This window comes from Echiichthys vipera, assembly GCF_963691815.1.
Source record: "Echiichthys vipera genome assembly, chromosome: 11".
NCBI lineage: Eukaryota > Metazoa > Chordata > Actinopteri > Perciformes > Trachinidae > Echiichthys > Echiichthys vipera.
Window position 1 is genome coordinate 19,470,748 of NC_139836.1, and position 14,063 is coordinate 19,484,810.

Consider the following 14,063-nt stretch of genomic DNA (forward strand, 5'->3'; position numbering starts at 1 on the left):
TGCAGTGATGGTAACACTTGTTCCATCTAATGATCCATATGGCCATGTAACACAGGAGCTGCCCAGTCTGCACCACTTCATACTTCCAGGGTCATTGTAGTGACAGTCGATGGTTATTTTTTCTCCATTAAATCCTGTGATCTCCTGATGATCCACATAGAGACCTTAAGTGAAAATAATAGCATACAATGGCAACTTTTACATAGTCTATTAGTACATGCCGGTGATGTTTCAAATACGTCTTGCAAATTGTTGCATCTGGTAGATAAATGAAAAAATAATGATGAAGTGAGAGCGATAACGTAATTAACAGTATTTAAAATCTTCCTTTTTACAGGAAGGGATGTCCGACAGTCAGACCCCTTAGGCTCATGGTGGATCTGTCTTGAGCAGTTTAACAACATACACTTCTTAGGTAATAACATTAACAACAGAAATATGACTAAGTGCTTAACTATGCTTTAAGGGCTCTTACCTCTAGTGACTGATAGGTGGAAATTTGTTCCAAAATCAGCCCGGTCATTCATCTGCATAGCGCACCAGTAATTATCAGTGTCCTTATCTGTCAGATCATTTATGGTCACTGTGATGATTCTTCGGCTTTTGTCATCAGAGATAGAAAACTTTCTTGAAAAATCTGGCTGGTTTGTTTTAACTGCATAGGAACAGGACAGCCATTGAGATCCTTTACACAAGTACTTCACATGGTTTATGTATTGTGAGCCATAGAGACATGGGAGAGAGATCGAATCTCCAGTCTTCACAGATATTTTACTGACTGTTGTTATGCTGTGAATTCCTGCAACAAGAAGTTTTTTATGGTTATATTCAAATTCATATTCTAACAATAGTCTTCCTTCATAGGATCTGCCTTTATATAAGGAGTTATTTTTACACCGTACTGTAGCTCATCATAGTCTTCAAAATATATTAAATACACATGAAGATATTACATACTCACGTTACCAATATCATCCTATTTTCTAACATGACTATGAAAAGCAAACAAAATTATGATTCCCGTTACTGACCTGTGAGGCCAGTGAGGATGAGAAGAAACTTGAGATGAAGAGCCATGTTGGTGTGAGCAGACAGATAACATCAGCCAACGCACTGCAAGACTGACTGTCTACTTCCTTATTGTCCTAAATATGAAAATGCAGTTCAAATCTGACTTCCTTCTACAGTACGGAAGTTGCCTTACGTTGGTTAAGTGGATTATAAATATATGCAGCTAGAAAAAGCATGCTTCCGAAAATATAGTTTGCTTTATACTGGCTGTTAACTGCAGTGAATATAACATTTTTTTTAAGAAAAGATCAGCACTTTCATTGATTTACTTAAGTATGATAAAAATAAATGTTTCATGTGCACACATGTATGATGACATGTATGATTTCCTGCTGTGGTTTCAGTTAGATCAACTTTTTTGCCAAGCATTGACTGGAAATGTCAAAAGTGACAGTGAGAAAAGAAATAGTAGCCTACAGATGAAATGGTGATGAAGTACTTTATTTGAATTATTGAAATGTGTTGAGAAATGAAAGGAATATAATAAAATAAAGTATTATCTGGGTATTTTGAGGGGCAGAAAGCCTCAAGCACAGAGAAAGTCCAAATTATTTAACAGTTCTTATATGATTGCTTCAAATGTTTGAATAACCTTCTTGTCAGATACACCAAGCTCACCAGCACCCTTTAAAGTACTCAACTCCCACATCACCATGTTTGCAAGACATATAGCCTTGTGGTTTCACAAAGCAGATGGAAAAAGTTTGACTGCTGAGATCTCCTGAACGATCTCTAACTGAAAAACCTGTGCTCGAGGAAGCACAGACAAGAGGAGAGACATTAATTTAAGCTGTATTCAGTTACATTTTATAATATTAGTTCTCTAAATGTTAAATATGACTAAATGTACCGTACATTAAAGTTTGAAGATCGTTCATATATTAAACCCCTAGGGATGTACATCATGAAAGCTTAACCATCTTGAAGATAAAAGTCAGGATTATTCTGTAATGTGAGCTTTATGCCTTATACATAATACAGTTAACCCAAGGTAAATGTTGTTAGTGGTGTTGTAAATGCTTCTTTGAAATGTTTTGCAACTATGCAGGGGAGGGTTAAAAACCGTAACAGCTTCAAATAAAGAAGGAGAAGTGACTGCACAGTAACTGTAACAGCAGACACCTTGCGACACTATAGTATAAAAAAAACAGACAAAAAAAACATCTAGTGATAGAGGGATTAAAAGATTAACAGACACACATTTACAGTTTTTGGTGGTGCTGATCCAACGTGCTGTATGTAACATCTTTATCTTCCGTTTCAACCTGAGAACAGAAGCACATATGAAAAGTAAGAGGAAAGAGCAAATATCAAATTGTTCAAATATGACCAAGAATAAATTAGAAGAATATTTGAAATGACTAAGATACAAGAAGTGAGAGATGATATATCTTTACCCTTTTTACAGCTTGTTGCGTTATAATCACTGAACTGTAAATCACGTCCACATCATTTTCAGCATGTGACCTCTGGGTAAGGGATAGATAATAAACAGATTAATTTTTTTTTTTTTTTTTGATGGATTTCAAATATTTTTTTTCAGTTGCACTTGGTGAAATAAGAAGTAAGATTCTTATGTGTCCCTGTGGGTCTTTTAGTGTACTTTAGTTGTACTATTATTTAATACAAATTATTGTTTTATTGTGTTAGGGTTAACCTACCTGGCCTGATGTTTTTCTCATGTACCCAACATTACAGTATGTTACTTCCTTGTCGGCCTGTGTTGAAAATTTAAATTTTTATTAAAATGAATTCAGATTTCCACCTTCGTTAAAATTGTTACCATTTCATAAAACATACTTCCCGTTAAAAGGCAAATAAATCATTGATTTCTGATAGTGGTTAGTGTCTTATCTTGACACTTGTCCATATTGGACAATGTAGCTAAGATATATTTTACCTTAACATTAAAAATCAATCTGCAGTGGTACAGTCCTGCAACTTACACTTCATAACACTCTATATAACTTTTTATCACTGCAGTTATAGATTACCTGGCTTGAAGTTTTTCTCCTGTGTTTAACTGCAGTGTATGTCACTTCCTCTTCAGTCTGTGTTAAAGGATCACACCAAATGTCAGAGGACTTTCTCGAATATTGGAAAATGAATCCAAAGAGCCTTACCGTTGTTGTGGCTGATGATTTGTCTTTGATCTGTTCTAAAGTTAAACAGAAAATTGACAATGATCTACAATTGAAGTGAATAAGAAACACAGTAGGCATGAATTGGATTGGTTGAACTTCAGACTTTGACTTACTGCGTCTTTTCAACATAAACCAGGTGAACAAGGCTACCATTACAATGAAGATCATAACGCTCAGAATGATGATGAGGCTCTTTAGGTCGAGTGAAGAACTGCAACATACATATTTTGAGCACACAAATACAAATTAGTTATGATAAAAAGCCTACAATGAAAAACAATGTTAGAGCTTCAATATAACTTACTGATCTTTTTTCAGTCTAAGTAACACTTTTATTATTCCGCTGAAAACCAACATATGTGCATATAAGTATATGTCCACATCTTGACATTTTTGTGCAAAGTATTTGAATTCTACATATTATTTAATACATGTTATTTTGGGGGGAATGCCTGGGAGCATGTTCCCATCCAGAATGAACCGATTGCTCGGCTCCTGGTATTGTTGCTTGCAGCGATGTTGGGGAGCGTGCCCACCCGTTCCTGATTGCAGGCCCCTGGAAGTGCACGTTTGGATGAACAGTTCTTGTGATAAGTGAAGAACAATCATACATGCACACACAGTGAGTCCTTCCTTTATAGTTAGATGATGCCGCTATAGTGCCACCTATTGGCCAAAGGGCAAAAAGTGTTCAGGAGATTACACTTTTTGGTATTAGAAGTCCAGCCTATAGTATTTGAGCCAGCTACTGCAAAACTGTATGGAGAATCAAGAATCTGAAAAAGTAACTTTTTTCTGGCTTGGTCCAGAGGTGAGGATTGTTCAAATTTTCTGGGAGAAGTGGTGGAAAAACAGATTTGGACACAACTCAAAATGGCAGAAAGTCATAAAGACGCAATGGGTGAGGCTTATATGGATAGATTTGTCTGAACCCACAGACTTCAGGGAAAAAAAAGATAGGATAACAATTTTATTTCGGAGACTTATTGGTAAAAATTTGCAGGCCAAAATGAAAGTTTGTTGTTATAACACCACCATCTGGGAAAAATTACAACAATTTGACACAAAGCCATAGCATATAAACAAATCCCCAGCAATACACACAGCCAAATGAAGGTTTCTCAAGATAAGCGAATTACACACACATGGATGGACAGAGATTCCTTCAGTTATAGTTCGCCTAGTGCAGTGCCCGTTCCGATCAAGCCGATTGCTTGGCTTTTGGCTCTTGCTGCAAGCATGAAACTGTTCAGAATGTGTAGCTTTCTCAAATCTCAAATTGAATTCACGCTTAATACTGCATCCCCTTGGGTTTTCAGCAATACACCCGCCAAATGTGAAGTATATCAGATGAACACACACACACGTGGACAGAAATGCGCACTCACACACAGATTCCTGGCTTTATATGCGTAGTGATTGCCCTCTATTGGAGGAAACCCAACTACTGCAACTGAATTTTGCTACTGGCAGACCTATTGGCAGATGGACTGTTTTATTTGTGCATAGGTTCTCTAAATACTACATGTAAATGCAAAGACTGACCTGTTCTTTCCATCCTTAACTGCTATGTCTCCAAGGATGGTATCAGGTGATAAGGTGGTTAATAATCTTGTTGTTGCAAGTGTGGCTATAATTCAAAACAGGAAAAAATAGTATATTCATATGGCAGTAAGTAATCTTAATATCCAACCATCAGAACATTAACACATGGTTGTACTTGACAGATTTATAATTTTCTCACAATCACTCAGTTATACAAGGACTTGGAGTACTTACTAGTTGTAGGTCTGTCAATGACAGTTACATGCACTGGCATCTGTAAGTCTCCTTTAACACACCAATACCAGCCGCTGCTCTCCATCCTCAGTCCACTCATAGTCACAGAGAAAACTTTGGGGACATTTCGCTTGATGGTAACACTTGTTCCATCTAATGTTCCATATGGCCATGTAACACAGGAGCTGCCCAGTCTGCACCACTTCATACTTCCAGGGTCACTGTAGTGACAGTCGATGGTTATTTTTTCTCCATTAAATCCTGTGATCTCCTGATGATCCACATAGAGATAAGGCGTACCTTAAGGGAAATTCGATAGAACATTGTGGGTAGGCTCATAAATAGAAGATGCAGAATGTTTTGCATCTACAGTAGTTACATGAATAATTCCTTCTGACTTCACGTTTACTCTCATTACTCTTGACTACTGTCACAAAAAAAGATGAGCCTGCTTAGTGTTTTTCTACCAAAATGTTACAATTTCACAAAGGATTTGAAATATGCTTAAAGATGCTTTAAGTTCTCTTACCTCTGGTGACCGAAAGGTGAAACTTCTCTTTGACATCTGCCCCTCCATCAATCTCAACAGCACACCAATAATTATCAGTGTCCACATTTGTCAGATCTTTTATAGTAACAGTGAAGATTCTTTGGATTTTGTAATCAGAGATTGAAAACTTTCCTGAATTTCTTTGGTTTGTTTTAACTGAATAAGAGCAAGAAGACCAAGAACTTCCTTCACATAAGTATTTCACATGGTCCCTGTATTGCGAGCCATAGAGACATGGGAGAGTGAGCAAATCTCTAGCTTTCACTGACATTTTACTGATCGTTGTTATGCTGTAAATTCCTGTAACAAGAACAAATGAAACATTTTTACAGATATGCTCGGTATTCAAACAGCATGGATCCTTACAATAACCTCCATGTTCATACGAACTGTTTTTTAATTTTTAATTATAGTTGCCTCCACAATGAACTTTACTTATAAAAACACCTGTAGATTATTATAAACGATTATGTGACACAAAGAAACATAATAGGCTAAACCATATCAAAATGACCCATTACTAACCTTTGAGTCCAGTGAGGATGAGGAGAAGGCTGAGATAAAGAGCCATGTCAGTGAGTGAGCAGTCAGACAAAACAACATGAACCAAGGTGACAGACTTCTTCACAGAATTCTACTTCCTAATCTTATTCAGTATGCAATACCATCGTTACAATCTTTCTTCCTCCTATAAGTAAGGCAGTTGCATCACATAAATTGGCTAATGCAGTAAATCTCACGTGCAGTCACATGGTATTTCGGGCATCTAATTATCCTGCAACAAGAGCAAATACAGTTTAATAGCTAACAATATTCTTTTTATACCTGTCACCAAATGACGTACATTATTTGATGATAAATTGGTGTTTTACTCATCTGAGTATCATTTAAAGAATTATAGAGTTAACATAACCAGCTCAAGAGTAAAAACACCTGTACACATAAAATGACGTCTGTGACTGACCTGTGAGTTCGGTGAGGATGAGAAGAGCTGTGAGATGAAAAGCCATGTCGGTGAGCGAGAGTGAGTCAGACCAAACGGCATGGACCGATACACTGAGAGACCAATTTGCTACTTCCTGTTTTTGCTAAACATGCAATTGGAACTGTTAAAATCTCTCTTCCTCTTTCTTTTATTGTGGTTATGTTAATTTGGTTTGATGACAAAGCACAAAGTTACACAGCTGTATTTAATGCTTTACATTAAGGAAAAGTTACAAGTTAAAACAGGTAAAATATAATATCTAAGATGTATATTTTTCAATTTTCAGTTTTTATTTGTACAATAATAAAGGGTAAAACTCTGTGACACTGCTAACCAAATGAAGAGGAATTACCATAAGAGTCTTTTCACAGCATCATCTGTGCCACTATTGCCCTCCTAAATTATTGCAATTCAAAGCATGTGTGTGGGGGAAAATAACATTTCCATCTTGTTTTTTTTTTAAACATTATTTGATATACTGTACATGTGCAGCTTTTCACAAATCAGAATGACTTCATCAATGTTATACGTGCAGGATTAATGTCTTCACATCTTTCTGCTAATTAGCCATTATTCTGTTATATGTGTAGTGTGCTGTAGATCACACTTCCATCTACAGGTTCAGTCTGATGAGAGAAGACAAGCACAGAGAAAAGAACGCTGAGAATGCTGAATAATTATGGGATTATCATAACCATAATACTAATCCATTTGAGTTCTTAAAAAATATGATAAGTATTGAGATATTGAGATGCCTTTATTGATTTGAAATGTATCACATACCATTTTCCGCACATTTTCAGTCATCACAATGGTACTGTATGTCGCACTCTCTTCAAGTTTATCGTTCTGCTGGATGAGATTCAGCCACAATGTCAGGTAAAAGACAAACAAATGCAAAGGAAGGCAAATGTGTTTTCAGGCACGGCTCTCTTTTAAACTGTGTGAAACAAAATAAGATGCTCTAATCCTGTTTACCTTCTGCTGGGCTGCTACATTTTGTTTATGAACAACAGTAGCATAGTGCACATCAGGATCAGTCCCAATTTGTGAGCCCTATGAGGAAGGGATTAGAAAGTTGACATTAATCTCATTGCATATTATGTTAAAATTATTTGCTTCATTTAAATATAACTGGACTAGTCACTTTGCATGCCAGAGGTTTGCCATGTGGAAGTGTATGTCCGTGTTTTACATATGTAAGAAGCAGTCAAATATAGTTTGCTATTTTCCTCTTTGGGTTCAAAAATTCAGTTACTTCAGTTACTTCCTGTCACATGAGGTAGTTTTAACAGACTATGAAAACTACCTTGTGTGCTGTTTAGAGCAGCACAGAAGCAGCAGGAAGAAGAGAAACATTATCAATGCAATTCATTTATTTGGTGCCAGTGAATTTGTTGTTTTTGGCAAAGGCTATTTACACCCTGGTAGAAATATCAATGTATGCTATTTGTACCCAGGTTTTGCCTTACCCTAACCAAGTAGCTTTGTTGACTAAACCTAGCCATGCATTTGTGTTGTCTGAATCATTTTCATCATTTTAAAATTACATCACAGGCTGGATTCAAAATATGTCTCCTGGGTGAAAGTGTGATGCTTAACACACTCACCCACAGGTAGCTACCACAATACCACAATTTGTCGCCCTTTGAGGCGATGGATGACATGTTCGGGTGTAAATAGCCAGATTTCGCTGCAAAGGCTATTTTCTCCTGGGAGTAAATAGTTTCTTTTTTTGATTGGATTTTCTGACCTCATCAGGATCTGGGGCTAAATTGCCACTGTAAATATTTTTTTGCCAGGGTCATATATTTTAATGTGACTGCAAAAATTGTGACTGCATAGTATTTAAGTCACGTTTTTTCTCCTTTGTTGACTGCCTAGTGTCACAGAATGTGATGGGTCACAACTATTGAAGTACAGTTAAGCCTTGTTCCGACCAAGCAGTCTGGTTAAGTTCAGTTTGTTACACATTAGAACAGTTAAGTTTTGCATTTCCATAGTCAAAAATAGTTGTGGATGATACTGGATGAAACCGCTCTATTTCGTCCCATTTTTTCATTAACTTAGTGCAGTTAGTTTGATTAATTTCATATCTTCCTTCTCACTGTCATAACCCAAATGAGAAAGAATCAGATACTTATCAGGGGTGTCTCCAGCTGTTTACTTATATGCTCACAGCATTGAGTGTAAATATGTTAATACTGGGGACTTATTTGCACTGGATTTCACTTCTCAAGCTACTGAGAGGCTGCTTGGGAATGAGCAAAGTTGTTAAAATGTTTGAGTAGAATGAAAATCTGCAGCTGACTATTATTAAGATTATAAAAAGTACTTTGTCATTTAATTTCATCAAGGTTCAAAATGTCAAGATAATGTTTTAACCATATTTTAAATGTTTTCCTCTTTGCTGTATTGAGCTGAAATTGAGCATGTAAAATTCATAAATCCATTGAGCCATTTTGGGCCTGGATGGGTTATTTTCTGGTTTAAAAAATGTAACTCCATGTGTTATCTATAGTAAGTTACCATACTGATGTAGCTCATTTATTATCAAGCCCTCAATACAGTTATATTAGAAATAGCCTATTGTATATTATATGCTCGAATGTTCACATTCCTTAAATGCTGTTTAGTCTATGTGTTGTATGTTCAGTCCAAATTATGACATAGTGTAAATTGTTTTATTAACCAAGCAAAGAGTCAATATGCCAATGAGTAAGTTGACCATATATTTATTATCATACTTAATAATAATAATGGGAAACACATGACTTTCTCTTACCCCAGGGATGTCAGGCCCTTCAGGCTTGGTCTTATCTAAAACACATTTTGGAAGAAGATATTTTAAAATAGATATTTAATTTGAATCCTGAATTGGCTTTAGCAGAGTTTACAACAGACTTACTACGTTTTATCATCATCCTCCATCCAAAAAAGGCAGCAGGAACAACCAACAGCAGTAAGCAGAGGGTGGTGGTGATAATCGTCACCGTAGTGGAACTACAAGAGACATTCAGATCAGAGGTACATTTACATAAAAAAAGAGGGGAACACTGTCTGAAATCAACCTATGCATACAGTACCAGTCAAACGTTTGGACACGCTTTCTCACTCACTTAAATGCAAAAGTGTGTCCAAACTGACTTTGACTTGTACTATTCTTCTTTAATAGGTTTTATTTATAAAAATGTAAATAAATAAAGGTTGAATAGGGAGAATGAGCAGATCACGGCCATCTAGTGTCTCAAGATTGTATCGCAACAACAAAAAATAATTCCGGCAGTCGGGTTGCCAGGTTCATTGCCCAGTAGCCTACAGGAGACCAGAGTCTGTTTGAGCCTGTTTGAACCCATCCCCTCCGGCAAATTGCACCATAAAAATAAATATTGCAGAGGAGTTTGACTGACAGTTACCGTGAAAGTTAGCTTACCGATCAAGAAAAACGTAGTCATTTTGGCGTGTGTCTTTCATTCTGAACTTCTCAAAATGCCCCGTGGGTGTATTGTTTCTTTTAAATAAAGCTTTTAATAAAGATTCTACATATTCAACCTTTAAATGCAACCACATTTAAATTATGAGTTGCAGAGTTTGACTACAAGAAAATGTGCCTTACTATAGGCCGATGCAACAAAACAATCTGTGGTCAAGAATGAATGATGAAAAATCAAAAAATAACTTCCATGCATAAATACCATGCATCAGTTTTGTTGTATAAGGAAAAACACAAATTGGTAAAAGGGTTATAAACAGTAAAGGTTGTTAATCATATTTTAAGCCAGTTAAGCTGCTGAGAATGAAATAAAGTAAAGAGTACCTCCACCTCTTGTGTTCAGCTTGCAGCCCCTCACCAGTTGTCCCATGTGTGGTGGAGTGTGAGGGCTGAGCTGTATGTGGCTCTGTACTAGTAAGCAGGGAGGAATGCTGACTAGTGGTCGGTGTCACTGTAAAGTCTGAGTAAATAAAGGTAAAGAGTCATGTTAATCAACATGGATGATATCAATTTATTTCTACATCACATTGAAAGCTATTACACTCATTATTATGCTAGGTTGCTAATTTATAAACACAGAAAATGGTTAGTATCTTACTTGCTGTATTGGGGCTCAATGTAGTTGTAGTGGTTGAGGGTAACTCATGAACAGTTATATGCACTGGTATCTGAAAGTCTTTGTTAGCGCACCAATACCAGTTGCTGCTCTCTGCCCTCAGTTCCCTCATAGTCACAGCGAAAACATTTGGGACACTTGCATCGATACTGACGGTCCCATCTGTTGATCCAGTCTGATCTGTCAAACACCAGCTGCCCAGCCTGCACCACTCTTTTACTTTGTTATTTGTGTAGTGACACCTGACAGTCACACTTCCTCCTTCAAATGCAGTTATTTCCTGTCGGTCCACATACAGACCTGGCATACCTTTAAAAAAGTAAAATATAAAATAAAGCATATTCTGTTCTTATTATCTGAGTAAATACAAATGCATTTTTTTTTCTTTTTTGCACCATGTAGGTCACAGAAATGATTTCAAGAGTGTTTCAAACATTTAATGGATTTAACCTGTGGTGATGACTGACAACTCAAAACGTTGTTTGACATCATACCAAACTTTCTCCACAGCACACCACCAGTAACGAACTCCCGAATCCATCGGTGTCAGGTTATTGATAGTCACAGTGAAGATTCCTTGGTTTCGGTCATCAGAGATTGAAAACTTTCCTGATTCATCTGGCATGTTTGTTCGAACTGCATATGAGCAGGAGTCCCATTTCGCTCCTTTACACAAGTATTTCTCATGGTTTTTGTATTTTGATTCATAGAGACATGGGATAGAGATTGAATCTCCAGACTTCACAGACACTTTTTTGATTGTAGTTTTGCTGTTAATTCCTGCAAAAATAGCAAATACAGTATTTTACAGCATTTGTTCTACCCATTGTCTCCTTTTCACGTGGTTTCTGTAGCACGACTCATAACGACTTGGAAAAGAGATGGAGCCTACAGCAATGACTGACACTTCACTCACTGTGTCAATTTTGCGGTGAATTCAAGACAAAACTTCAGCTGACACGTAATTTACTGTATAGTGGTGCTTTCATAACACATAATCTGTTACAAGTTATCAGTACCATGATTTAACTGTTTTTATTAAAACACAATATTAATGATTACTACTAGTGGTTTGTTGTCATTTAAAATATAAGACTTCAATTGTATTACCCAACAGCAATAGATTAGTACCAATAATGTTGTTCTAATGTAAACCTGAGTATCATTTATGCGTATCATTCTTATTAAGGCTTAGCTGACTTACCCATGAGACAAGCAAGTATTAGGTGAGGCACATAAAGAAAAGTCATGTCTGCATTCACCTGGGCACAAAGTGAATGAACGCTTTCAATACCCTTGGTGCTTCTAACTCAGTCACTTCCTCATTTTTGAACAATGTTCTTTTGGTCTGGCTGTAAATCTGATATGCAGATATTTTATGGCTTAAAAATAAACAGTTTGCTTTGAGATGTGACATTTTATGAGTAGTTATTTCTTTTTTTACTTCCTTATAATCACACATAAATGAATCATTATTCACTGCATTGCACTGTTAAACTTATATTTAACAGCTAAAGCTGAAGGACAGACACTTATGTCATCAATGGATTCTTTTCATGATGAAATCATACATCAAGATATGGTGATTACTCAGTACTTTTAATCTGTTAAGTATTTAATTCACATGGGAGAAAAATAGGCTTTACCATGTGGTTATTAGATATAGACCTTTTACTGTACTTTGATAGGTCGATTGCTGTGACAGCTGGCTAGTTGGCTAGCTAGCTTTCTATTTGCACGACATACAGTAGACATATAGGCTAGAAGTGCATATATCTTATCCTGCTGGAGCTTCAACTTCTGGCACAGCATAGAAAGCACAGGAGCGATCCCATGTTCCCACTTTGTATGTGACAGGGGAACGTCTGACCCTTTTTTATGATAAGGGTCCGATGTTCCCCAGTGTGTAATTTTTTCAACAATCAGCGCCGAATTCTCCAGTAAATAGGCTTATGAAGACCTGAACCCTGACCGTAACTCTAACCCTAACAAAATGCTAATTTAAATCAGCGGAGGCAAAGGCTTATGCGAGCAGGGAACACAGGACCCGAGGAACATAGAACCTGGGGAACAGGGAGGACCCCGAAAGAACGTTGTCACCTTCCACCGCCTTCGTCCTGCAGGGCTTCACCTTGCTGGTCCACCAGTGTTGAGCAACGAAACTTGCTAAGCACTGCAAAGTAGGGTGGGTCTAGGTGGAACCTTCAGGCTATGGGTGGAACACAAATAGTTGTGCATGCACTTTACAAAACGTCAGTATTGTATGCATTGGAAAATGATCTGAGAGCTTTATTGAGGCAATCCATGCCCATGTTTTTTTTTTTCAGTATTACGACTGCCAATACTACCAATAATATGCTCCTAGTCCTAGAAATAATGGCAGGCTTCTACTGTGGGTAGTAAACCAGTAAGCTAGACATGCTAATGTTTGCAGCTCACCTTAGAGCGACTTACCACTTTCTTACCTGTTGCTTTTGTGTTTTTGAATGGCTAAAACAAAATACACATCCTCCAAAGTCCATACTCACATCTTCACATAGCCTCTTCATCAGGTTGACGGATTCAAAACATGACAGCCCCTTACACCTGTAAATTGCTAGCTAGCCTATACTGTATGATTGGACAATCACAGTTCTTGGGAGATCACACAATTTACCAGGAAGTAGAGATGATTTGTCCACTAAGCTTGTCTGGCTTTCAACCAAAATCCAACTCCCCTCACAAGATACAATATTGTTGTAATGAAGGACATTAAGAGTGACTTGATTTTTAATAATATGAAACTGGCAACGTTCTACATCCATGCCTTTGAAATGGATAAAAACAAATCCCCTTTTTTTCTGTTTTTAAGCAGGACCTTGTAGCCAATCGTCTTGGTGCTTTGAAACTAATGCAAGGGAAACATGTAGGATCTCTACTTGATGCTTGTGCTGCTTTCCAATAGTGGTTCAACATGCCCTATTCACTTTCCCTGAGCACTTGCCCATGGGGGTATCCCATAGAGGGGAATCAACGCTGTCATCTAAAGTCTGGTTCCAATAGTGTGAAAAACTGAGGTGAACTTGGTGAGATCGTTCCTCGGAGGGCTGAGTTATCAAGTGAACAACGATGGCCACTGAAGAGGTGGATATCGCCCACAATGCATTGCAGTTTTGCATTTTGTGAACAAGAATACATCCATAGGTGGCAGTAATTTAAAATTCCGCGATTGCTTACCACTAAAGAAGTACAATATGCATAAATAAATACACTTTTTTATCATTAAAACTTCACTATTGGACAACACTTTTCAGTTTCAGTTTTCAGTTTCAGTTTTCTACAAATAAAATCTCTTTTTTTAAATTCTTACATGTGTGGGCTGTTCAGCAGATAGTTTCTGAAGTAAATCTCATTGATAGCTTAATATTTCACTGAAAAATGACTAG

General features: G+C 37.0%; 1 protein-coding gene across 1 annotated transcript; it reads right to left on the bottom strand.

Moving 5' to 3' along the window:
• Positions 1-2,273: 2,273 nt before the first annotated feature.
• Positions 2,274-6,554, bottom strand: LOC310953996 (uncharacterized protein; the record flags this gene model as incomplete). The annotated part of the gene is made up of 10 exons (XM_083923269.1): positions 2,274-2,336; positions 2,469-2,540; positions 2,733-2,789; positions 3,066-3,122; positions 3,195-3,229; positions 3,329-3,426; positions 4,761-4,845; positions 4,995-5,294; positions 5,524-5,700; positions 6,509-6,554. 10 exons carry the CDS (start codon positions 6,552-6,554, stop codon positions 2,274-2,276), a joined length of 990 nt encoding a protein of 329 aa, XP_083779395.1.
• Positions 6,555-14,063: the final 7,509 nt, after the last annotated feature.